This window comes from Seriola lalandi, unplaced genomic scaffold (assembly GCF_002814215.2).
Source record: "Seriola lalandi dorsalis isolate HSWRI2012SDOR001 ecotype SW California unplaced genomic scaffold, Sedor1 jcf7180002054504, whole genome shotgun sequence".
In the NCBI taxonomy this organism is placed as follows: Eukaryota; Metazoa; Chordata; class Actinopteri; order Carangiformes; family Carangidae; genus Seriola; species Seriola lalandi.
In genome coordinates this window covers 227,307-254,700 of record NW_019525057.1, presented here as the reverse complement: position 1 = coordinate 254,700, position 27,394 = coordinate 227,307, and the positions used below count along the sequence as shown (strand labels likewise).

Here is a 27,394-nt window from a genome sequence, read left to right as displayed (position 1 = left end):
GATGGAAATGAATAATTTGGAAACTGACGTCAGAGGTGGGATTGCCTAGAATGGCGGATCTCGTGTACTCTCGGGTTTTTCCGGACAGTGGGTTAAATCCCCGCCCCGCTTCATTCCTGCGTTGTTTGGGGACAGTAGGAAGATGGCGGCGGCCCCGCTGTACTGTGTCTGCCGGCAGCCCTACGATGTGAGCCGGTTTATGATCGAGTGCGACATCTGTAAAGACTGGTTCCACGGCAGGTATGTCGGTTATAACGTCCTTTAGAGAAGTAGTCCATTGGAATAAACAAACACTAATTGTTTGTTAAGGAAAGGCGACGGTTCTCTAAGCGGTGTTGACTGGTAGCTAACTTAGCCTGCTAACGTTAGCGGTGGGCGACGGGGGTTTTAAACCGTCTATTGACACGACTTTACGAAAGAAAGTGGGGTTTCGTTCACTGAAATGGGCTGATATTTACTTTATTGTTCCGCGAATGAGTCCAAAACGCAAAACTTGTGCTTGTCCTCTGTAAGTATGTTGATAATTACCGTTGTTGGCTCAAATACAGCCCCATAGCAAATAGTTTTTATCTACTAATATGCGGATCTATCAGTGTTGCCGTGCTGTGTCAGTCAACCTGGGTGATCAAAAGCTTGGCGGGGTCATCGTGACAGACAAAGCTGGCATTTTTCCTGTTTCTTACAGTTACTTCAGACACAAGTTTTAATAATGTTTTTACTTTGATTTATCGGATTAAGAGCCATTTAAACCAGTCGAAATATAGTAGTGTTAGGAGTGCAAGCCCGCAATCTGGCTGCCCAAAATCAGGTTATTCAAGGTAATGGCAACCGCAAGCAACCTTGTAGTTGTACTTTAAACTTATTTGCATAGACTACATTTTATGAACAACTTCTGTCAGTTTGGATATAATCTGTGCTTTATCATTATACACCATCGGTAAATATTCTATTCTAATATAAACACATTTCAAGCTGTTTGTAATTAGATTTTTTTTTTTTTGTATTTTGTTGTTGTTTTTCGTAGTCTACTTTAGTATAAAGCAAATGGTAGAGAACAACGAGCTTGTTATGGTTCGGCTTTTGATTGACAGCTTGAGAAATTTAAACCCCCTTTCAAGCAAAGGAGGCACATGGCAGGAGACCCCTAGTGGTGGACAGGGGGATTATTTAAAGGTACCAGGTAGGCACATGTCCCTGGACTGCTATTTTCTTGTTCTGTTTTTTATCTCTTTCTAGTATCCTATCCAAGTGATTGCAAGTTGGCCAATTGTGTTACAGATGCTTTTATGAATCATTTGGTGTGGGGGCAGTGACTGTCAAAATCATAACGGGAATTTTATTGTTGTGTAATGCCACCCATTGTGTATCTCCACACGTATTGCCTAATGTCAAATTTCAGTCATATGTGCTGTAGTCCACACCCAGTACCTGTAATGAACACTCCATGTTTTGAGGTGGAGATAATTCTGAACTGTTTTGGAGTGACAAGGTGGCCTAGGTAATAGTTCAAACTGTACTTTTAATTGGGTGATGAGGGTTTAACCTCTTTATAAGGCACTGTCAAGCCGGTTTAAATGCCCATGAGCAAGGCAGGGGACTGTTGTGTAGCTTGTGCTCTTAACCCTAAGAGAAGAATGGCGAAAGCCTTTCCCCATAGGGATCAAAAAAGGGTCCTATTGTTGTCAAATTATATGGGATGTGTCAGACTCAGGTAACCAGTAAAATGTGACTTCATATAACTGTCGCTTTTTATGAGTGTGGACTTAAGTCCAAAAGCTGTCTTAGACAGCCCGTTCTTCGATCCTTTGAAACTGCCTGTGTGGGCGCATCTCCACGGCAACTGTTTATGAATACAATAATCTGTTTTTGCTCGTGTTGAAATGACGGAAGCCATTGCGTAACCACATTACTCGTGCTGCCAAAAAACTTGCTGGCCAGAATTTGTGGCGTATCAGAGCCAAAAAAAAAACTGGCTGGCTGTGTGTCATGTGCCAGCAAGAAAAGGAACAAATGTTGGAGCTTCCCCCATTGATGACTAATAAGCAGATACACACACGCTCACACGCAAAGCAGAGCTCCAAAAACAGCCACATTTCCAGCCTCTTTCCCACGAGGCTGGCCAGAAGGAAAGGGATATTCTCTGGCTGTGGATGATGGCACGCCGATGAATTGGAAAGGAGAGGAGCTCAGCCTCCTGGTGCCTGTTTTTCAGCCGGCTAGCGGAGTTGGTGTTTGTGTTTGTGTGGGGGACTTTTGTCTCACCGTCTCAGTTTCTGGAGAGTGTCCTGTTTTCCATCACTTATATCTCTTAGCATCTCAGTACACAATACAGCCTGGGACTTTAATGGGATGAGGACTGGGGGAATTATTGTGGTTGCTTTGCGTCGGACTAGTGATCAGAGAGGTAACTGGGAAACAGAAAAATGTGTGTTTGTCTTTCTAGACTCCACTATGGTCTCACATCATAATACCAATGTTTTACAGAGACATTTCTCAGCTCTATCAGGGACACACATAATGGAATAATGTTTAGTTGTTGCTGTATACTTGTGGTCAAATGAAAGTGTTGTGTGAACCCCAAAAGAGGTGATATCTTTATGTGACATCTCATCACAGGTTTGATATTTCTGTTATGAGCAGTTGAACCAAATAGAGATTTTTCCCTCTGACAAGTTTCATTTGATCGTGTTTAATCTGTGTGTGTGAAAGAAATCCTTTGACTTTCTGCTATCCTGTTAGTCATGTTGTGACTCCTTCAGTTTAATTTGCAGCCCCTCAGGTACCACTGCCCTGAAGGACTCCACTAGGCACCAGAACCCTCTACTAAGCCTGTGGTTTAGATTACAAATGTTAGTTTGAAATCTGTTATTTACCATTTAGAGCCTCAGCTAATTACAAGACTTGCCTCTGTAAATTGATTGTTTTCATTGTTTCTAGGAGGCCAATATTTGTCAACGTGGATGTTGGATTGTTGGAAATCCTCACTGGGTCAAGTCAGATCATGGTGTTTACCCCGTTGTAGGTGTCAGGCTCTCCAGTCAGCTCATTGTCTGATTTTAGGTATGGCTGGTGGGGGTGATGATAGACCAGCAGGGCTTGATGGGACAGACCAAATGATTGATGGGAGCTCCAGTGAGCCAAGTTCAATGCACGATCCGTCAATGTCGCACAGAGTGTGAGCACACTTAAAGAGAGATGGATACCCTCTACAGAGTGCCTTTTTAGTGTTTGTGTTAAGTGGATGGATGGATGAGTGGAAGAGTTCCTTTTTTTTTTTTTTTTTTATATCACTGTCCATGAGGAGATGTTTCAGATTGTCTATTTAGATGTCTCATAAGTTAATTGGACAAAGTCAAATGCATCCTCATAGCTCATGTTAAAAGCCATGTTTACATCCATTAGTAAGGCTGTCTCTGGGGAGCAGGGAAACTGCATTACTTTTAGCTTGAACCACGTTATTTAGGGGTCAACAGCCTCATGTATTGATTATCAGTCAGTTTGAATCAAGATATTAAAGCCATACATTATGCCATACAGTTCAAAATTTGGTTTAGAAATCTCTATAATGTGGGAGTAAATGTGGCTCTCTCAGCATAATATCAAATCCAAATCAATGGACGTCAGTTCAATATTGCTGCATAAGAACCTTATGAAAACAGTTCACTTCTTTGTCTTCTTATCTTTACAGTAACACTGACCTTTTTGTAATTCGTCACATATTATGAAATGCTTATTGACATGTGTAAAGAGAGAGAGAGAGAGAGAGAGAGAGAGAGGGTTGCATCCATAAACCAGTCGGCCTTCAAATGAGTTCAGAATGAGTTTGTTGGCAGCAGTCACATGACTGATGACTTTGTAGGTTTTACAGGGGCACTGGGGGCCTAAAGACAACCATGTTGAAGACATGTGTGAAAGCAGAGCCCCAGTGCTAGGACCCTCAAGGCAACTCAACCTGCACCAAAAACAATTAGGTTGTTAAAACTCCCCGGGGCTCCCTGACGCCCCATAAACAACAAAGTGATCCTCTTTTGTTGTTTACCAGCTGACTACACAGGGAGGCCCGCAGTCTCTTTCAAGCTGTAACCACTGCATGGATGTTCAGTCGCTTTTACGCCTAGCTAGCTAAAATGATTTAACCAGTAAGGCCAAAATGACAGATCCCTATCCATCTGTCAGGGCTCAGTTGCTCTTACTGCTGCCCAGGTTCAGCACTGTTTATGTAAGCTTTGGCTGAGTGCATTAAGAAAAGGGCCAGAGAAGTCCGGTGCTCCTCTGAGGTAGATAAAGATAGCCAGGTGTGTTTAACTGCCCTCATCTCCTCAATCTCTATCTCTACCACCCATCCATTAGCGATCTGCCAGTTCCCTAATGTAGGCGTGTCGGCGCCCCATGCAGAGCGGTTATTTAGAGCTTAAAATAATGGCGATACCCGCCTCCAGCCTTTTGTGTTTCTGCACTGATCATGGAGGACAATGAACCCCTCATAGTGCATGGACTAATGAATAAGCTCGCTCAGTCACACAGGAAGGAGGCCCTTGATGAGAGGAAGTGGAGGGAGAGGGGCTGTTGATGGCAGGGCTTTAGCCAAGTACACAAATCTCCTCTCATTCAGGAAGGGATGTTTTGCTTGGTAATCTGCTGCAGTGCCGTCACAGAATAACTCCAGTCTGAATATGCGGGGTTTATGTTTTATCTTTGGGGCAAGTTGACTGCACTCTCTGCCACCCTCTGTTAAAGTATGCTTTGTTGTTGTTCTACAATGTATGATAACACAATCTCATTAAGTATTAAATTGACGTCAGTTGAATGGTCTTCAATCTGATCCTCGCACTGATTGCTTGCTTTCCAAGCAAATGCGGTTCACGTGGGTTCAAGAACTGTTTGCACACTCACCGGCTTTGCAATGATGCAATACACCACCAGACCTGAGCAAGGCAGGAAATACTTGGCCCTCTTTTCCTTTCAGCTGAGTTTCCTTCCCTTGTTCTGCATTCTCTGTCTCAAGTCCACACTGTTTCATAAGCCTGGGTGGGTTGTTAAGTAGCAATCATTTCAGGTGACACATACGCTGAATCAGGCCTGCAAATGTGGCACAGTGCCCTGATTTCCCACTGTGGCATTACATAAATAAAAATACCAAGTGAGATGAGGACAACAAGGTCACCTCAGCTGAGCACACGCTGCTCTCGCAGATATTGACGAACCCGGCAGCAGAGAGTTGTGACTCATGCTTTCCCCCAGCGATCAGCCACATGTTTGAACCAAGATTCCTGATACATGAGCTGGGCCTAATACTACAGCCAAGCACTGTGCAGTGTTATTGTTGGTCATCTGCTTGCTCACGTGCAGGAGCAGGAGTGCTTCTTTGAGCCTTTTTTCACGCTTTTATTTTTTCTGTGCATGTTGCAGGCAATATGCATCTTGTAAAAAAGGTACCTCTGACATAAATGGGCCTGCTTAATGGCAAAATAAATACTCCATCAGTTACTGGACTGATGTAAAGCCTCCTAATGTATTTGTTTAGTAAGTCACTCAGGATGATTACGGCAACTAAATGCATATTATGACCCTTTCCCCCAACTTAGTAGAGATTTGAGAGTTACATGCCTGTTTGAAATCGAAGTGATGCATTTCAACGATGTACGCTTTCTACGCAGCCAGTAATAACACCAGGTTGAATGTGGTAAACTGTGGAGAGTCAGCTACTGTTGATATCCTGTTAGTGCACCAGGGTGATGGAGTCCACCACTCACACAAGCTCACCACTTCCTGATGAGTTAATGGCCCTTGGCTTTATTTCCTTTACAGTTTCCTGCAATTCCTTGTAGATCAAAGGTGATAGCAGGCTGCGGTCATCACCATCCCTCCTCCAGGCTTTCCTGTTTTAAAAGCAGAGCTGATATCAGCAACAAACTCATCTTTTATACCCCTTCGCTATACTATTGCTAGCCACCAACTTGAAGCCACTCAGTAATAAGTTGATCATAGTTTGAAGATGGCAATTTTTTTTAAGTGCTTGCAGTTTTGCTGTGGATTGCATGGTGTAATTCATTCCTTCGAGTCATCACAGTGCTAATGGTGCTTATCGGAATGTTTCCTAATTAGCCAAATTAAAAAGAAGCAGAAGAGGTCAAATAATTACATTGGCCTCAGCTATAACAGAAGTCAGAATACTATGAGTGGTACAGCTTGGTGTGTTAGTAAAATGTTTCTTTTTGTCTGATCACACTAGAGGAAGTGATGCACTGAATGTGGCTTCAAATCAGATTTTCCAAACTATGTGTCCAATATCTTAAGTTTTTTTGTGCATGCACATGGACACACTAACAAGCATTTAAGCAAAGCAATGATGTCGATTTAGAGGAACAGTATTAGAAATCAACCAGAAGATGCTTAATGGTTATCAGGTCAACTGAGGACATATGATATGATCTCATAAAACACAGTTGTTGTGTTCAAACCTCAGAAATCACTTTGAAATGACAACTATAAGAGTAGCCTGTTAAACACAGAGGGTCCTTTGTATGTGATCTCTGCATCTCTTTGTGCACATCACTTAAGCATGTGCATGGTTCATTTTAATGGTTAAGTAATAGTAACACGCTGCTTGCAGCCTTTCCAACTCTGAACATCCATCGGTGTCCGTTCAGGCTGAATGGCAACTCAGTTGCTGTTCAACTCATGCTGCTCTGGAATGGAGCTCTGGTATGCAACAGAGGAATGCATGTGTGTTGGTGCCTGTGGTTTGGCTGTTGCAGGACAGTCGGGGGTAGCAGCATGAGTGGTACTATTGCAGATCCATGGGAAAAAACACAACACTGCAACAAACCTCACTATCTGTACAAGCAGTTGATGTGCAGCCAAGGTTTTTACCTTACACTGCATTCACGCAATGACAGCAAAAAGGGAATAACAGGAAAACCTCGTTAGTCAGACAACCTTGTTGTCATACCACTTAAATAGCCAAAATAATAACCTTTACTATGGCACGTACTTAACTTAATTAAGCAGCTAATTAAGACTAATTGTCTGCAGCTTCTTTTTATTTAGCTGAATTAGTTGAATTGATGTTGATATTGGTTTGGATTTGATTTAATGTAACTCCTAGCTTTGGTGGCTTTGCAGCAATTTTGTGCCTTTTTGACAGTTCTGCGGTTTGTTTCACCCGGTGGGAGAGATTGCTGCGGTCAGAAATTCTTGATATCTCCAAATCTGAATTACAACCTGGAGGTTGATGTTGATGCTGCTGAAGAAAAATGATCTAAATTATTGTGGCTTTAGCAAAATTCGGCAGGGAGGTCTTTGTGTCCTTTCGTTATTATTGTACCAAAACCATGAAATGTGCCCTTCTGTCAAATATCAGTGTAGCTGCAGTTGGAGGAGAAAAAAAAGATAAATCAGAGCAAAGGTCACTTTCCAGACACAAACTGTACTTTGCTGTGTCTCAGTGTTTGTTAACCTCAATTCTGTAACCCATGACATCTCCTCTCACAACATGTGCATAGGGTTTGACAAAGTTTGACATTAGCTTGGTTGTGATTAATCTGTTTTAGCCAATCGGGTCAGACAACGACCGGATTAGAGGCCTGTGTTATTGATCATTTCCTTCTTTCACATTGTCCAAGAAATATTTCATCTGACTCCCCAGTTACTGTCTGACAGTTTCTTATTTAACATGTCTTGTTAAGTTTTTCAAAAACCAAAATGAAGTGTCTTTCATGAGCTAGACATGTAGGATAAATCCTGACTCGTGCTTGAACATCTTAAGTGTGAACCTGCTCTGACTCTGTATCTCTCTGTCTCCCCAGCTGTGTGCAGGTAGAAGAGCATCATGCTGTGGATATCGATGTTTACCACTGCCCCAACTGTGATGTCGTACATGGACCCTCCCTGAGTGAGTAATGTTTTCTCTCATTAGTGGCATGTTTCCTTTGCTTTTTTGTTTCTGTGTGTGTGTGTGTATGTGTCTCCCTCCTTCCCTCAGTCCTAACCAGCATCTCATTCATCAAACACTGTCCTCTGATTCTCTGCCTTACATTTACATGTCTAACACTCTATCCATTCAGTATTTCCCCTCCCACCTCTGTCCCTCTGTATGTTGCACTGGTCCCAGGGGAAAAGGCCGCTCTCCACGGTGTTGGTCAAGTCAGATTTTTTTTAAGGGGGGAGGGGAATGGGTTAACCTCTGAGAGCCCAGAGGGCAGACATTAATAGGCTAATTGAATGGTGTTGTAAGCCCTCCACTTTGATTGGACAAGCCCCTTCATCTCCATCTCCATCTCTTAGCTCAGGGGTTGAGTATTGAATTAATGTCCTTACGAAAAGTGGTGGTGATGTGCATAATTTACCACTTTTGTTGTGAGAGCAAGCTTCAAGAGGGCGCTGACATTAGAACGAAACAACCCTGTGAAACTCTGGTCTTTTTTTTTTTCTTTTGCAGTGAAAAAGCGCAACAACTGGCACAGGCACGACTACACAGAGCCAGATGATGGATCAAAGCCAGTCCAAGCTGGCACCCCAGTGTTTATCAAGGAGCTGCAGAACAGGACCTTTGCCAGGTAGACATCAATTTGGACACATGCATATTTACTTTGAAATTGCTTCAACCCAGCAACAATGGTAAAACCACATTCATATCTGCTTAACCAGATAAAGAGTTCCTCATGAATAGTGAAGCAAAGAGTTGATGGCAGTCCCAACTAAAATCCTTAGGATGCAGGTTTTTTAATTTATACATCAGCAGCAGAATTGACTTGCTGTTATCAAAACAGCAACACTAATCTAATGAATTGATGGATTGTACGTGATCAGGTTGTACTGTGATTTAATCATACTCCCCAAATTATCTGTTAAGTTTTAATTTAATTTTGTTAAATGGCAGTGCAAGTGTCGCTGTGTTTACATTCTTATATTTACTGCCATAGAGAGCAATGATTATGTTGTAGAGGTGGTTTGCATGGTTACAGATAATTGACTCCAGTTTGCTTGATGTTGTCTTCACCATCAGCAGTCTCCAATGATGGAGAAAAACATAAGCATCCCAAGCTTTAACCATTCACACTTCTTGTTGCGTCCACATGGTATCTTCATAGTTGCTGTAATGCTGTAGTTGCCGTAACCCGTCCATGTAAAACTGTAAATCCACCTGAATTTGGAAGCTTTTCTTGCTCATTTAAAATCTTTAAAGGCTCATGACTCTGAGGCTGTGTTAATGAAATGGCAATAGATCGAATTTACTGAACTTGTTATGATCTTGTTCCAGTGGTGAGGAGATTCTGATGCGAATGAAGGGTGAGCTGGTGACACCCAGGTACCTGGAGAGACACGGCTTCAACTACCCAATAGTGGTCACCGAGATGGAGGGTCTGGGACTCAAACTACCAGCCCCTACTTTCTCTGTCAAAGATGTGGAGCAGTATGTGGGTAAGGAAGATTCACAAATAACAGGCTTTATTCTGTAGTGTAAACCAGTTTCCCTCGGCTGTATTAAATCTACAGTAACACATTAGTTTTTCTCCTTTGGGATGGAAAGGATGTGGGCTCTGATATTGGAATACGTAGCAGCCTCAGTCTGTTAAAAAGCTAATGAAACCACCCAACAGCTAAGTGGCCATCACTGAGCAGGCGCCATCTGTGTGTCAATATGAACAGGTTTCCAGGTTCATGGGGTTTTAACCCACTTATCAGGCATCAGACGACGGCTGAATGATGTCTAAAGGAGTGACGGCTAAGCTTTCACTGCCCTCTCTGTGACCACTACGCTTCCTTACTGAAACAGCTTGCCACTTCCCAGCTCCTGTTACAAGCCCATTACCAAGCCCGCTGGTGTTTTTATCATTAAGTTCAGATTACAGACTCCCTCTCTCACTTTATCTCTTTCTCCCATGCCCTATTGAGCATTAAGCCAAGGCACAGGTGTTGTGACCAGGGACTGAGTGTCGGGTTACGTTTCTTACAGTTAGAAGACAATGGGACACCAGGAGTGAACAGGGATGTCTTCTGTGACTCACTAGGGTCTGATGCAGTTGTGTAGTCGGCTCAGTGTGTGGTCAATTTGGCCAAGTGCTTGAGAACTAATGAGTGTCAGTGTAAGTGTTATGAGGGAGGCTGCATAAATACAGCTTGTACTGAAGATTGATATGATACAGACACTCTACACATTTAAGTCCATAGCTTTATTAAAATGTTTCTGAACATGGAATGTGAGGCTATTTTTTAATGTATAGACCCTTAAAGGAAAGCGCATCAGGAACAGTATATGGAGACTTGAGATGAGACTTGACTCAGCTCAGAATGACTGATCAGTCCCTGGGGGTTATGACAAAAAATATGTAAAAATATTTGCTGGTTAAGACCCACACCATATAACCGCCACGTCCCCGTTTCTGTTACACCCGGCGTCTTTTGTTGTATGTCTATATTTGTGGTGTCATAGACATCTATTCTCTGCCTGGAATGATAAAATATTTGCCCGCATCAAAACCAGCGATTAAATCCTCAGTCTGCTGGCAGCTGCAGCGGCCTTTGACAAAGAAGAATTCACCATCCTAATATTTGATAGTAAGAATAATAAATCCTATGATTCCATGCTAATAGTAAATTGCATGCTGATCTTTTCTGGACAGTCAAGAAGTCGTATGTGTCATATTCACCATAAAGTATAGCGTTTAAAGAGAGCTGAGCATGTTTCCACCAGAGCAAATGGTCTTGGACCTTGTTGGTCTGTAAATCTTAACTGAACTGAAATTAATGCACTGAGAAAACAGTTTGTGGTTCAAGCATGTTGACATGTCATTACCCTAATTAATGACCTCTTTAACATCACTGAGTGTTGTAATATCTCACAGTGATTATGGTGGACATCAGGTAGCTCAAAGTGCCTCTTGTCCTGGTTCAGCAGGGCTGTGGATTTTAGACGTTTATATGAAAGGTTTCACTCTTGCTGTTGTGTTAGTGAGGCTGGTGTTCGAGCTCGGTGTTATGTGGTTACCAGGCAGCTTTTTCTCTCACTGTGTGACTGACTGCCTTTACTCCAGCTGTTCTCTGTCATCAGACGCTGGCCAGCTGGGCTTTAGAGAGGTGTGTGTGTGTGTGTGTGTGTGTGTGTGTGTGTGTGTGTGTGTGTGTGTGTGAAAGAGAGAGGACACGCAAAGGAGTAATAAAAAAGGTGTGTGGGAGGGGTGTTGGGGAAATACAACAACCAGCTGTCTTGCTACACACACTGCACCCCGGCCCTACTTCCGGCCCCATGTGTCACCCGAGTGTGATTTGTAGCGTTGCGACTGTTAGCTGTATGCTATGAGCCTCTGCTTTGACTTCTTTTTTTCTTTTCCTTTTTAGTATAGGTTTTCAGTCTTGTACACGTAAACACACCACATTCAGCTTTTGCACACTCTCTCACACATCTACACACTTAGTTCCCTCTATGCTCGAGCTCTCCCACGCACGCATATATGCATTAAATGCATTGGACCTATCACCTCCACCCACTGCAGCTCCTCAGGGACTGGTGGTCTGGACAGATTGACGGATTGTCTCGCTTGTCTCTCAGTACAACCCCTCCCCACTCTGCCATATTGGTGCCAGTTTACCTCAGGGCTTGATCTCTAAAAGCACAGCTAGATGCCAGCAGGGCTGCTGACCCCAGCTAACCCCACACCCACTCAGCAGCCAATTAAAAAGTTAAAGATATTTTGCATTTAAGAGTCACCGACTACAGAACTTCTCCATCTGATATTATATGGACTAAACGGTGCTCCTCTCCTGTCTAGGTGGTAACAAAGTCATCGATGTGATAGATGTGGCACGGCAGGCTGACAGCAAGATGAAGCTCAGCGAGTTTATCAAGTATTTCACCAAGTCCCATCGACCCAAGGTCCTCAACCTCATCAGCCTGGAGTTCTCTGACACTAAGTAAGCAATGCAACTCTGTTTGTTCTGTTGGCTAAAGGAAGCATAGATTCCTAATAGACAATAGCAGTACAAGTCAGTTATGTCACAGTTCTGACAATGCTCACATAAGTTCAATGTCAGCAGGTTTGTCAGGTTTAGTATATCAGTCTAACTTGCTAACTGACTTTTGCAAGATGCTTCACCTTCATCAGGTGGACCTTATGTTTTTTTTTTATGGTTTCATTGTCAAGAATGAACTTTTAAACTACATCAAATCTCTTTAAATTATGGAGAGACATAATAATTGCTGACAACCTAAGTCCTGTGCTCTTGTATTTAAAAATTCAAGTTGCAGTGGTTAAGATACAAGCTTAGTTGCAGTTGCATTAAAAAAGTAGATTTCTACCAAGAGTCAGTCAAATATAGGTTTTAATCTCTGCATGCATACAAGAGAATTTGAATTTTTGCTCAGTTTGGGGGCAGGTTTTGAATATCCTAACATACCTGGAGAGGACACATGACTGAAACTAAATCTGGGACCTTATGAAATCATTTAAAAAAAAATAAAAATAAGACAAGGTTGCTATCAGTAATAACTGTAACCTAACCTTCTAACCTTTCTATGGTTTCACTTTTTGCCTCACCCCAACTGCCTACAGGATGTCGGGGTTAGTGGAGGTTCCTGATGTGGCTCAGAAGATGTCCTGGGTAGAGAACTACTGGCCGGACGACTCGTTCTTCCCCAAGCCCTTTGTCCAGAAGTACTGCCTTATGGGGGTCAAGGACAGCTACACAGATTTCCACATAGACTTTGGAGGCACCTCGGTCTGGTACCATGTTCTCTGGGTAAGTGTGTGCTTTCAGAAGAGTTGAATGTGTTTGTGGCACAGCTCTACCCCGGCTCCCAAAGACACGTTCCAGGGCAAAGTAACTATTTGTCTGTTGTTTGTTGTTTAATCAAAGGCTAAGCCGCCCTTACATTAGTCAAGCTCTGAGTTTTAGTGGGTTTGTATATACTGCGGTCTTAAAGGGAGGCAGTCACGGCTGATTGGCTAGCACTTGCTGAAAGGTCCCCTTTCCTCATGCAGCTTTGGAAGCAGCACTGCTGTGCCCATGGTGATGATCTCACCGTCTATTCTATAAACTGTAGCTGACATTAATTTCAAACGGGATGTGGGTGGGTGTGGGTGGGTGTTTGTGGGTGTTAATAACAGCAGTATCAACACAGCTGCCACGCTCAAACAAACAACATCACATCAGTGTCATCCATGTGTGGCGACTGTTGACTCAAAGTGCTCTTCATCTGATCTGCAGGGGGAGAAGGTCTTCTACTTGATCAAGCCCACTCCTGCCAACCTTGCACTATATGAGGCATGGAGCTCCTCGCCCAATCAGAGTGAAGTGTTCTTCGGGGACAAAGTGGAGAAGTGCTACAAGTGTGTTGTGCCCCAGGGAACAACCCTGCTCATACCTACAGGTCTGTAACTATCTTTTATGCCTGTGTAAAGTTTCTTGCATGTTTTTAATGTGGCGCTGTCATTCCTTGTAGTAAAAAGACCTCTAGTTCTGCCTTTCACACCTGTAGTCCAGTTCATTTGGTCTGGACCAAAGAACAGAAAAGGACAAAACATTGTTGCCTTTTAGTTCTGGTCTGGTTAGTGTTCACTCTGGCTTTTTACAAACCAACAAAGAGCTGTTGATTGGCTGGGAAATCAGATTCAAGAGACTGACAGCCAGAGAGCTCAGAATAACTGATTATGAGCATTATAAGTATATTACATAAGTAATGACAAACAGGTAGACACAGGACAAAAAAAGAGATGTCATGTACAGCAGATTATTGTGGGGTCACTATGTCAGGCACTTTTTAATGGACGTTGGCTCGATCTGGAAAAATTGCATGTATATATTTTACCAAATGATTTGAATGAATATATACATTGCTTCTTAATAAGATCATTTCCTGAATCCCAGATGGATTTAACAGCACTTTAGCCCTTGAATTCAGGCTAAAATCACATATCTACTATAACAAAATCCTGTGGTTGGTCAGTTTGCTTTCAGACCACAAACAGACCGCACCAGAGTCTGCTTGGAAAAGGACCGAGACCCTCTTTTCAAGTGGTCTCGGTCCAGTTGTTTGGCCTGGTTCTGTGGACGGCTTCCTCACCAGCCCACACCAACCACACAAACCAGGCAAATACACCAGAGTCTGTTTCAACCGAACCAAACTGGTTCGGTGTGAAAGCAGCCTTTAGTGTCCTGGATGGTACTTTGTGGTGTCCGAGCACAATAAATTTCACACACTCTGACATACAGCTATTTGCGTCACTAATGATATATCATTGCGGTTGTGGAGTCTTGCTAGCTGTTGTTCACAGCTGATCTGTTGTCTGGATTTGTTTGTCTTTTCACATACATTTAAAAGTTAAAATAATCATGTTTCCCATGACTCCTGCCAGGAAAATACAGGCTTCTTGAAAGACCTCTATCATTGCCAAGGGAAAATAACAGAGAGGGGAATTTCTTTCTGAGGAACAACCCAAACAGTTCTTAACGATCATAATTACAATGGATAAATGAGGAGAAACAGAGCTCTTGTGTAATATGATGAAAGAATCAGTGATGCTGCAGATCACTTCTTTCTCCTGCACGTGACTTTACAATACATTCCTTTAATTAGCAATGTTGTTGTTGTTGATTAGAAGTTGTGTTAAAGGGTAAAAGGATGTTTGAGTTTGATGTCACTGACCAAATATGAAATGGTTTCATTCACCGAAGTGACGCTAATGTCTGTAGTCATACGATTATCCATCCATCAGTCTTTCAATGGACTTTTTAAGCTGATGGAGTTCCTTCACACACACACACACACCCCCCCGCTCCCAGACAGACAAAGCTCAGTTCACCCCATCAACTGCTGGACGTCCCCAATCAGTCTTCCAGCCATGCCTTCTCAGCAGGCTGAAGCAGCATTGTAAAAGAGAGCTTTTGGCAGAGAGGGTGTGTGGAGAGGTGGGAATTAAGTGGGGGTCAGAGAGCACAGTAGGTCAGTCAGCTAGTGCATTATCAGGCCTGTCTATCAGCCTTACAACAACCCCCCCCACATACCCCCCCAGACTCTGCTTTCTCTCACTTTGTGTTGTATAAAGAACGCTGTTTATCTGAGGGGGAACGTGTTATTTCATAGACAACCTTATCTCTTTCTAAGTCTGACTGTGGGAGGATAAGAAGTTTGTTTTTGTACCTACACATGAGGGTCTATTGTGCATATTCACACATAGTAAACACACACATATTCACACAGATCGGTGTAATCTACTGTGTGATTTTGGTCTGTCTGTCTTGAGTTATTGCAAGTTAGTCTGTGGATAAGCTGTTAACTCTTGTCCTCTGGTGCCCCCTGCAGGCTGGATCCATGCTGTTCTAACCTCTCAGGATTGCATGGCTTTTGGAGGGAACTTCCTTCACAACCTCAATATTGGCATGCAGCTCAGGTAAACAGCTCAGATGATACTGATGCCTTGATTTTTTTTTTGTTTTGTTTTGTTTTTTTCAATGTTCTTGTGTTTGTTACTTTATCACTAAACTCTTTAGTATTTCGTGTGTTGGTTCATAGGTGTTATGAAATGGAGCGTCGTCTGAAAACCCCAGACCTCTTTAAGTTTCCGTACTTCGAGGCCATCTGTTGGTATGTGGCCAAGAACCTCCTGGAAATGCTAAAAGGTGAGAGTGCACAATGTTAGATGTAATGGCGAAATGTAGATGTTTTACATGTCCAATTCATTTTAAACCAATGGGCAATCAAAAAAGGTGTGCATAGTCCCTGAATAAAATACAAGTACAAAAAATGAACAGCTTTTATGAATTAAAGTGCCAGTATAGTTTCTGTCACACACTTTCAATCCCCACTGTTGTCAGTGCATTTTAAAAGATGTTTTATACTTCACACTATCTTATAAATATTATTTGCTGGCAACACCATAACATTATTACAGAATTACAGTGCCCAAGTATGTACTTTTTTGAGACGTCATACAATATTAAAAAGTTTTTTTCTGTCTTTGAATTTCAACCTTGTATGAATGTTTTTTTTTTTTCTTCTTCTCAGAGCTACGTGAGGACAACTGTCCACCATCAACCTACCTAGTAGAGGGAGTCAAGGCTTTAATCAGTGCACTGAAGACCTGGTTGAAAAGAGAGGTGAGAGTCGGCCACAGTGTTCTCAAGGTCATCTCTGTCTTCCTGCATCTTGAGTACATACAGTCCAGATGGTTATTGTTACACCGCAGCTGAGCTCCAGTAGGAGACGTCACCGCTGTTTGTCCTTATCTTCTGTATGTGCGTCAGTGGCCAACAACAGACTTCTCTTTGTTCACTCCTTGTCTGAATGTGGTCTGTTGTGGGTTTGCAGGTGACTGAGCCCACCAGTGAGGTACCAGACAATATCAGGCCCAACCATCTCATTAAAGAGCTGACCAAGGAAATCCGCTACATGGAGGTAAGACAGAGTTAGCCCTCTACACTTCATCTAGACCTTGTGAACTGATGCATTGATGCTGTTGTTAAATATCATAAAGTGTAATTTGCTACAGAAAGCTGCAGGTTTAACATGTTTTTCAAGGACAATGAGTCTTCAGAGACTTTTTTGTACAGTGTCATATTAATAACAGCAAGCTATGTCGGGTTACTATGAATTTTTGCTCTTGAACTTGATATATTTGACAATATTTTTCTCCATGTCTAAAAAGAAATGTACAGTGTTGCTTCTGCCTGGACTCGACTCGTCTGCAGCTTTACATACAGTAGTTTTCCCAATGCAGTACATTAAGTGTCTTATTAGACATGAAGAAACAGAAAAACATTAAAAGAAGACTTTGTATGTGGGCAGCTTTTTCTTGCAGGAAATCCATGAACTTGTGAACCTGTAAATTGCACATCTTGGTAGACTCTTGACTCCATGAATATGTTTTCATATCTACCCTACAGGAGGAACCAGTCAATGGTAGCAAGCCAGTGAAATCTCAGGGAAGTGGGTGCGGAGTAGCATCTGGATCGAACGGCTGCCCAGCCACTCGCTCCACACTGGAGAGGCTGTGCCAGGCCCGGCGGGCGAGAAGAGCTGCCAGGCGGCTGAGGGAGCAGCAGCGGCAGGCCCCCAAAGTGCCCTCCAACCTGGACATCTTAGAGCAGCACACCAGGGAGGTGCTGAGGAGGCTGGAGGTGGGACCGCTGGAGGAGGTGAGGACCAAGGAACGAACAAGTAGTATAAGTGTGGATTTATGTGTTTATAACACAGTTGTGGGATTTGAAGTTGTGGAGTTTGTGGGGAGTCATTGCCTGTATTTTGTTAGTATCTGGTCAAGGCATATCGCAAAATGTGCTTTTCATTATCAGCACAAACTGCAGCATCGTGTAGATGTAGATTAAAGTCTTTAATGGGTTATACACACTGAGTGACTCTGGTCTGCTCTACTCAGGATCCAGCATTTTGTGCCAAGGTTCATGGGAAGCTCAACAAAGTGTCAACTGCATCAGCAGCTGCTGCTGCAGAGTCTTTAGAGGACAACCACCTACGGCTAATGCTGGTCAACGGCAGAATCATCAGGTGAGAGCTCAGCTCTTTCTTGTCAACACGCAAATGTTTGTGCCTCTTATTTACTAAGGCTTATGTACATATTGGTATATAAATATGGAAACTTTTGATTTATCTGCATAATAATACATTAAAGTGAGATTAAGAAAGGAGCTCATTGAGAAAAATAAACAGGCAGGAAAAACAAAATGAGAACATCGAGACAACAAGCCAAAACCACATAAAATAAAATAATGTAAATGACAACAGAAACTACTGTTACACATGGCTTTGATACAACAGTATTAATATGTTTATGGTCCTGTGTGTGATTTTAATATGTATGTTTTTATATATATGATGGTTAAGTTATTAGCATGCTTCACAAGGAGCTCATCAATTGCAATAAAGTTCAACTCTCTTAACGCTTCAACCTTAATAAAAAATTTTTGGTCCTCCTGCAGAAAATGAAACATTAAGATGCACAGACAAACCGTCAGTTTGATTCATCATATAATCCACAAATCAGAAGGTTTTGAGAAACCAGATACTCTCTTAAATCTTTCTAATCTACTCTTCCACAGTTGGGATTCTCTGTGTTGTCTCATGAAATTACTTTTTTTTTTTTTTCATTATTCAAACATGTTTATTTTTGTGTGCAGAGATATGAGGCGGCCAGGCAGCAGCCCGGTAAAGACGGAGGGTGAGCGGTCATCTGTTGGCCAAGGTCCACCAAAGAGTTGTGTGGATGGGAACTCGGAGAGGACACAGGACGGTGAAGAGCAGCACAGCATGGTTGAGAAACCCACGCTCCTCAGTACGTCACCAGAGGCTGTGCTTATTAAAACCATAATTTAGCAGAGAAATTGTAGCCAAGAGCATTCATTCATTCATTCATTCATTCATTCATTCATTCATTCATTCAGCCTCTTTAGCTAATGGTGTTTTCATGTTTTCCAGGGGGTCTGGAGAGGGTGAAGACTGAACTCAGGGAAGAAGTCTCAGGACACTCCAGTGTGTCAGACGTGGAGTCAGACAGTGACTCTCCCACAGAGGTAAATGATGAGCAGGATTTTATATCAAACTCTGTGAGAGGAAGGACAGACACGGTCAACTCCGCTAGATCGAAGTGTGAAGCCACTTGATGCTTGGAAATGGGTTCACACTTCGATCTAGCTGAACTGAATGTGCTTCTGATGCTAAAAACTCTGTAGTTTGACACTAAAAAACCTGTGAGTCAAACATGTTGAGATGTTTGGAGTCTGATTTTATAGATTTCATTCTTTATAACTATTGTCAAGTATGTTGTTGGTTAAATGTTTTCTTTGTAGAAAGTAAATTCATTTGAATATTAACTGGAGAAAAATTAATTTAGTGCCTTACATATGATCCTAGCATTACAAATACAACACACAATATTACAGTGTGCTTCTATGTGCTTACTAATCATGCTTTGATTACTTATACATCTTCATAAATTGCTTTGCCAATGCAGCGTAAAGCATCATCATCGTCGCCGTCGTCATCGTCGTCATCGTCGTCGTCATCGTCGTCCTCCTCCTCCTCTTCTGACGAGGATTCAGAGAGTTCCCAGGAGGAGGAGGGGGAAGAGAGGGGCTCATCTCAGCAGAAAGGCTCAGGGCACACCATAGAGCTGGACCAGTCTGGCCAGAAACTCAGGCACAAACACAAACCACTCAAACGGTGAGAAACAGTTGTGTTGAAACGTGTTGTTTCTATTGCCACTCAGAGGTAGTAAATAATCACGTTGTGTCTCCTTCCTGCAGAGACCGTCCTACCTCACCCAGCACAGAAGAGGCCATTCAGGGGATGCTGTCTATGGCTGGTCTGCTGTGCTCCTCCAAGCCGGAGAAGGTAGCCTCATCCCAGGAGCCCTGGTGGTCCAGCCCGAGCCAGTGCTCGCGGCTGGAGCAGAGGGAGGCCGCGCAGCACCAGCGCCGACTGCAGGGGGACAAGAGCCCAATGGACAGCCAAGGCAATAGCAGCAGCGAGGCCTGGGACAATCAGGGGCTCCCAAGCCCCCTCAGTCAAAGCCACGCCACCAGCCCAGAGACGGACTACCAGTACTGTGACCCCTCAATGTCTCCTCCGCTGCACCCCTCCAAGAGGCACGCCCCCAACCCCCCACCTATCAGCAATCAGGCCACAAAAGGTTTAAAAATCTTTCTTTGTGCTTCTTGTTGAAATATTAAAATGTTAAAAAAAAATAAAAATAGTAAATACACATTTCACAAGGTTATTGTGAGTACATTCAATATCTAGATGAGGAGGCATTAGAGCTGAAATGATCGTTTATTAATGAGTCAAATCGACGGAAAATGAACTTTTTGAGCCAAAACTTCACTGGTTTCAGCTTCAAAATGTGAATATTTACTGGTATTATCCGTCTTTTTAGGTTTTGGACTGTTGGTTGGACAAAATAAGGCATTTAAATATTTAAACTCGTTCTCTGGTAAATTGTGTTGGGTATTTTTCACATTCTTAAAGACCAACATTTTACAGATGTGAAATATCTGGAAATTCTTTAGACCAAACAATGAATTGTTTTGAGAAAATTATTGACAGACTAATCGATAATGAAAATTATTGTTAGTTGCAGTAGACATGGACAGTGAACATTCACAGCTTTTATGCGTAATTCCGTTGGTACTCTTTTATAATTAATTAAACTCCTGATCGTTTTTTTCTTTTTCAGGCAAACGGCCCAAAAAAGGAATGGCTACAGCCAAGCAGAGACTGGGGAAAATCCTGAAACTCAACAGACACAGTCGTGTCTTTGTGTAACACTCCAAAAACATCGGAGGCAGAAGAGAAGTTGGGGATGAATTCTTGAAGAAGAAAAAAAAGAAACATTTGTGTATTTGTTTCCAGACACTTTTTGTGCTGTAGAGAATGGGGATTAAAAAAAGAAAAAAAGAAAAAAAAAAAAAGAACACACTGCCTGGAGACGACCACAACTGAACGAATCTTGACACGTAAAACACGCTCACTGTGCATGCTTAGGAGACAGGGTATTGGATTTGAAATGAGCAAGTGCACGACTTCAATACAAGCACACTAAGAACAAAACAGAAAAGGAGCTTCGCGGAGAGACGTAGTCGAGCATGTTATGAAATTTTCTGCTGCAGGGAAAGGTGGACTGAAGCTCCTGGGGGCATTCAAATGGACAAAGGAGATTTTACTGTAGAAGGTCTACCAAACAAACGACAAAAAACGCTTGCTTTGATGGGGAGACAGCAAGATATCTACTGCTTCTGATGCCAAGATCATCTGCATCACATTTACTAATATCCTCTCTCCAGTGAACGCGCCCCTTCCCACCCACCCCTACACGAGCTTCACTTGCTTCACGGCTATCTGCGAGCAGGACGGAGGAGCAGGTGAAATGGAGCTCTATCTCTTGCAGGGTCTTTTTTTCCCTTTTGGCCCTGGAGAGAAACGAGGTGCTAAAGAGGAGGAGGAGGAGGAAGAAGAGGAGGCGGCGGTGAACTGAAATTTCAAAATGGTGCTTATTGTTTGTACTTTTCTCCACTCATGCTTGTCCCTTCCAGCCCTCACCTCCCTTCCCGACTTCCCCCCTTTATCTCAATCACACCAGCAATAATGACTTTGAGGAGAAAGGTAAGGGTGAGAGGCAGCACTTTGATGCATCCTTCCCCCTGATTCTTCTGTTTTGTAGAAAAATCTAAATAGGTGCATTACAGACTTGCACAATTTAGTGCAAAATATTCTCTCAAACTTGCACTGTTGTTTGATAATTAGAGGGGAGTCTGGTCTGAATTCTGGCTGAAGGGAAGCTGCTCAAAGTGCTGCCTCTTAGTGAATTTGTTTTTAATAGGAATTGCGAGTCGTTCACTCATTTAAAAAAAAAAAAAAAAAAAAAAAAAAGAACGAAAATGAAAATGACTCGCATGTTATCCTGCTTAATTTATTTCTTGTTTTGTGTGATGTTAATTTTTTTTATGTGTTATTTTTATGGATTCTGAATGATGTATTTATTAATTGAAAGAGATGATTTTATTTTATTTTGACCCTAAAAACCTCAGCTATTCTGAGGGGTTTTTCCTTCATAGGGGTTCTTCTCTTTTTTTTTTATCTTTAACACATACGTTTTGTAAATGTGGATGTTTTAGAGTTTATGTGATCATCATCCTCATCATCTGTTGAGTAGCAGTTTCCCTACAAAACTTTTATTACCTTTGATTCTGTCACAACTCTTTTTTTCCCTGCCCAGTTGAATAGATCCTGTGTTGATTCTTGTCTGTTCTGGTTTCCTCTTCTCCTTGTAGCCAGAGGGGTTTGGCTATGTATGAATAGAGACTAGGTTAGGTTGAGAAATGTCAGCTTCCATATCTACACCTGAGCTTTTTTCAACTAGTGCCACTTATCATTTAGCAAAAAAAAAAAAAAAAAAAAAGTATTCTGAGCCACTGTGGTCGATCCAAAGTAGTTGATGTATTCAGAAATGAACGTTTGAGGAACTTAAATGGGATGAGTGAGGTTTTTTTCCTTGGTTTTTTTTTTTTTCTTTTTTTTTTAAATACCAGTGCTGATGTGAGATGTGCGTTTTGCTCGGGGTGCGCAGTTCTTCACTCTCAGGGAATGATGCCATGGACATAACCTTTGATTAACCACCAGCCACGTCATGGATGCAGACAGGATTTTCTCAGCACTCGTTCAAGACTTTAACCTTCACCTCCTGCTTCAGAGTTGCTGAGGTTTGCTTGTTTTCCATTGCTCAAAAAAAAAAATTCATGGTCGTGGTTTTCAAGTAAGGATAAGCTGTGCTTTTACCAGTCAGTCATTGTACCTTTACAGTAGGCTACTTTTACAACTTCTGTTCACATGAATTTGGTATTGTCCCCTTCTGCTTTCTAACACACTTTCAGCTCAGTGTTATACAAAAACCACCCGTGTTAAGTTGACTCCAAAACGTATTTCACCCATTTAAATGACACCCAGGCCGTGTTGCCAAGTAGCTTTAAGACCACTCATTTAACAGCATGAGACTTTGAAAGCTTTGCTCAGGTTGACTTATAGTACACATGACCTGCGAGTGACTGTGATCAATCACTCAGCCCTGATGAGGCGTTTCACGTAATCCTAACACAAAGAACCAACTTAGTGGTAATCACATTGCCAGACTGATTTCTTCCCCTTTTTTCTTACACTACACTTTAACCTTTGAACTCTTTGCATGTCAAGTCATTGAAAACAAGAGCTGGCCCGCAGGCAGGGTTTGTTATAAGCTGTAGTATTCACCGTACAGGATCTGTCTCCTTTTGCTTTTATATGCAGCTCTCTTGCCATTTGTGTTATGTGCGTTGGTTCTTGCAATGGTTTTTCCCAGATTTAAATGGCTTATGATTTAAAATATACAAACACTGGCTAACTGTGACACTGTTAATGCATTGCATTTTGTTTCTGCATTTCAAAAATTGCGTGTAAATAAAACTAATGAAATAACATTTGTCTTATCGTCAAGCCACATCTGACTACATCTGCCCAGCAATAGATTCACAATTTTACAGCTGGTTATATTTTGTTTTGACATTTACACCTTAACACTGCAATACTTTCACATAAAAGACAGCAGTTTAACTTACTTAAAGATAATTTTATTACTCTATGTACAACAGTGACTTTCAGAATATCCTGAAGATTTCCACAAAGCCTTGCACAGCAGCTTGAATCCCTCCTGCTGATCTATGAACAAAAGAAAACAAGATAATGTTACAACAGTGGACACAAAATCAACACATACTCAATTTATTAGGTACAACTAGCTAATTAAGTTAGCTCTCCTCGTGGTAGAGGCCCCTGATTGGTTAAGTATACCAGAAGTCATTTAAGCAAACTGAAGAAATCACCTTATTCCTCGTCATCTGGTGGGATTCCAAGCTCCTCATCCGTCCATTCAGAAGCATCAGGCCAGGGGAAGTGACCCTAGATAAGAGCCAAGAACATTGACTTAACATTTCCATTTTACATCCTAAATTAACAGATTATGTTCCTGTCAGACTTGGACAACATGTAGATAAAAACGATAGTAAAAATGCACACACAACAATAATCAATCTAATTTGTATAGCTACACCTTGACTGTCTATTTTACCAGACACTACAATCTGTATGGACAACAGGAAGCATGCTTTAAGCAGAATTTTACAGCATGTCAAAATACTATACTTCAAATACATCTGTTTTATAGCTAACCAGTTTTCAGGACACTATTTTGGATTTGACACCAATTTAAACAATTTTTTCATATATTGACCTGCATTGCAGTGTCATACTGGGTGCAAATGGATTCATTCTGAGACGATATGTCGGTGCATCTTGCAACTCTTCGTGGTCATTTTGCATCTATTTGTGGCTGCTCTGTTCAAGTTGAACTCGTTTTGTGTCTCTTCCTAGTTGATTTGATTGACTTCCGACACTAACTTTTAACAACCACTTCACACAGAAGCTCAAGTGCAGGGACCCACAGACCCACTGGGCCCTTGAGCCTGTGCCCAGTAGTTCGTTTCAGTAATCCATCCATGGGCTGGAATAGTGTATAACATGTTTACTTACCAGGATTGCATCAGGATCATGCCAACAGTGCCAAAGGATCCAAAACCACATGGCTCCACTGATGAGCTCTGACTGGAATTTCTGGCTCTTGGTCAGCTGAGGATATTGCCTGTACTGTGGCTCAATGTGTGGACCACCGCTACCCCTACAGCATAAAAAAAAAAAAACATATTTCAATGTCACCAATCTTAAATAATAATAGCTATCATTCAGGATTCTGTTCTTGTTTTTACCAACTTAACTGTCTTCAATTTACCGATGTGCTAGCAAGTCGTTGCTACGGCTAACAGACAGCTAACATGGTTGCGGGTTGTACACTACTTACTTTCTGATCATTGTCCTTTGTGGGCCACGTCTAAGCAGCTGGGTGCCCGTCCGAAGGACTCCCAGCGCCCTTCCAAAAGAAGACATGTTCGCTTATTGACCTAACGCCAGTGTTTTTCGGGTTATATGTTGGGATATCTCCTGAGGTACCGCTCTGCTCGACGAGGAGTCACCTTCTCCCCTTGTCAATAAACGACCTCCCAATAATATCAGCTGTGATTGGACAGATAGTGGCGACTTATGTTGTTCTTCTACGCTGATTGGCTGAATGAAAACTACATTCATAAGACATAGCGCCCCCTGGTGTTCTGCTGGGGACTGGACTTTCCCTTTGATTTCAGTTAGATTGTCTTTGTTGTGTAGCTTCTGTTCGTGCAAATTTTTAAATTTAAACGTGACATGCATTGACAAGGTAAGGCAGGCTGATAGTTACTACATATTGTATTTCATTAGGAAAAAATTGCTGTCCCATCACTTTAAGTGAGAAAACCCTCCATATCTTTTCTATCCTTGTCTGACGACACCGAGTGTGCATAAAGCCACTGGTATTTCTCAGTTACAGAATTTATTCATAGCTCACAAGACCCATTTAATTTTACTAAAAAAACCACGAGGTCATTTTTTGGGCCCTACATCATGAACACCTGTAAGTCTTTTTGCATAACTTATCTCATTAAGGGGATTTTTTATTTTTAGTTCTTTTTTTCTTCTTTTTTTAAAAGTAAAAAACAAACAAACAAAAAACCTATGAAGTTTATAAAATATGATTGTTTATTATAAACTGATTGATAGAAATTTGATTGAAAACTGCTATAATAATCATCAAATGTATTTTTTCATGTAAAAATTCCAAGAAGCCTTGCTGCTTTTTCTTTTAGTAATTTTAATTTTGGACCATAAAGGATTAACACTTGAGTCTACTTGAATAATAGCTCATTAATGTTATACAGGTTCAATGCAGTGATGCACAAATCTGTGTAATGTTGTATTGATTTGTTTTGTTTTGATTTTGGAATCGTTCAAAGTACAAAAATTACATACAAGAGCAGAGACACAAAATGACAAATGAACATAAAAAATATAAATTGCAGATAAAAAATTAGCTAATAAAATAAAAAGTAAAGATGTGGCAAACATAGTTATAACAGATGTAAATTTATTGATGTTCTACCTGCATGGCCCACTAGATGGGCTCAAAAGCTAAACAGAACTGGTAAAGCATGAACTCGTCCGGATGATGTACTGTTTTTATGTTTGACATTAAAGTTTATCCCCTTCAAGATGTTTAATGTCAGTGTGAAAAGTGGCAGAGGAAAATTAAGTGCTTGTGTAACTGGAATACACAAAGATTATCAAATATTAAGCCTGCAAACATGATTTAGAATTTCTTTTTTTTAAGTTCGCGTCAATTTTCCAGGGAACATTGTGGTTTTGTCGGACGTTCCCACAAACAAATGTAAAACCATGTGCACTCGGTCACCTCTGGGTTAGCTACTGTGGCTGAGTATTAAAATAAAAACAGGAAATAATAACACCGTGACGAGAACGCGCACGGCGCCGCCGCCCAAGAGTGCGCGACCCGTGCGCTGACAGTAAAAAAAAAAAATCCTCGACGCCATCTTGTTCCCAGTCGACAACAGTAACCAATTCTTTCGACGAAAGGAAGCCGCCTTTTATAGGCCGACGCGAGTAGTCCGTGTTCCACTTCATTTTCGAAACATACATTGTCGGTTAGACCTAATCTAGGTTTTACTCATCGGAAAGCCTCTTTGAGAGATTATGAACACTCTGTGTTAGGTTGTTACCTAATGGCGCCTGGTCGCAGTTGCTCTCCGGTTGCGCCCCTCTCCCCTCACAGCTCAGAGCCCGCCCACAAATACTAGCTGCATGATGTCATCAGAAACCAGCCATTTCTCAAAAATGACCGATTTTCATCAACTGCTTTTGGACAATGATTAATCTCCCACCAACTGTGCGCCATAATCTCATATTAAAACAGGCCAGATCGTCTTCAGATCGAGAACCCGATGGTTACAACGATTATGAATAAATTGTTATCCTCTCCGAAGAATCGACACGGACCGTTTCATCGCCGCATCTTCCACAGACGTTTACGAACATTTCCGTTTTTGAAGCGGGTGAGGGCGGCTCGGTCGGCCCGACTTTCACCTCCGTCCTCCCCCAAGTTTATTTCAAACAACCTCGTTGCCCGTGCGCCAGCAGTTGCAGCGGTCCTGTAAGAATGCGCATGCGCCAGGGGATGCGGTTCAGAGTGGGGGGAGGGTCAATAGATGGAAACGATGAGAACATCCTCTCTACATATGATGTCAAAGGGATTTCTACAGGCATATTTCTGGAGAGAGGACAGTCACCACAACAATAAAGCTGTCGGAAAAAAATGCTAGAATTAATTTTTTCCTGTGTCAAACATGTCTTAGCTGATGTTCAGCAATATAGTTGTAAAATAAAACAAAAACGGATGTAAATTGCAAACACTACAGGCGACGATTATAGGGCATAACACATTCCCCGCAAAATACATAATATTTTACATGAGATTTAATGTGTGGTTTAACAAATTCTCAAAACTGGATTGTGGGTGTTTAATTATTTTTTTATTGTGAGAATGTATCATTCACTTTTATCCTGATACTTGTGCTTGAGATTTTGACACCAGGTACAGTGTGAATTGTGCATTTTCGGTGTATGACTTCTTCAATAATGTCCCAGCCCTCTGGATATTTTCCTGTGTGGTCTGTTTTCTTTGTCCATGATTTAATCTTGCTGGTCAGTGTTTCACAGGCTATCCCTTCCTAACATCAGTTCAATACACAAAACACTGCTCTTGTGTAAGGGGTTACATAACAGCTTAGCTGCCTCCTACTGTGTTGGGTAGCGGATTTAAGTGCTCTTTTTCAGCCATGCCAATGGTAAAATAAAGGATTTTGGTTCAAACTAGGCACGTTTAGATTTTGATTTAGTGCCACAAGCATTCTTATGGCAGTA

The 27,394-nt window shown here is 41.8% G+C and overlaps 2 protein-coding genes across 2 annotated transcripts; one reads left to right on the top strand and one right to left on the bottom strand.

Annotated features, from left to right (window-relative positions):
* The first annotated feature begins 129 nt into the window (after nt 1–129).
* On the top strand, nt 130–22,956 carry kdm7aa (lysine (K)-specific demethylase 7Aa). The gene is made up of 18 exons (XM_023413168.2): nt 130–240; nt 7,809–7,894; nt 8,441–8,558; nt 9,263–9,423; nt 11,772–11,913; nt 12,552–12,738; nt 13,207–13,369; nt 15,302–15,389; nt 15,512–15,618; nt 16,004–16,095; nt 16,307–16,393; nt 16,882–17,133; nt 17,373–17,500; nt 18,130–18,284; nt 18,428–18,522; nt 18,963–19,171; nt 19,255–19,640; nt 20,184–22,956. Exons 1-18 carry the CDS (start codon nt 143–145, stop codon nt 20,270–20,272), a joined length of 2,643 nt encoding a protein of 880 aa, XP_023268936.1. The 5' UTR covers nt 130–142; the 3' UTR covers nt 20,273–22,956.
* A 128-nt stretch (nt 22,957–23,084) lies between these two features.
* On the bottom strand, nt 23,085–24,590 carry ndufb2 (NADH:ubiquinone oxidoreductase subunit B2). Its single transcript, XM_023413164.2, has 4 exons — nt 24,390–24,590; nt 24,065–24,209; nt 23,359–23,434; nt 23,085–23,194 (listed from the first exon to the last, which is right to left on the bottom strand). The coding sequence occupies exons 1-3, from the start codon at nt 24,473–24,475 to the stop codon at nt 23,360–23,362; spliced, it is 306 nt and encodes a 101-aa protein (XP_023268932.1). The 5' UTR covers nt 24,476–24,590; the 3' UTR covers nt 23,085–23,194; nt 23,359.
* Between the last annotated feature and the right edge of the window lie 2,804 nt (nt 24,591–27,394).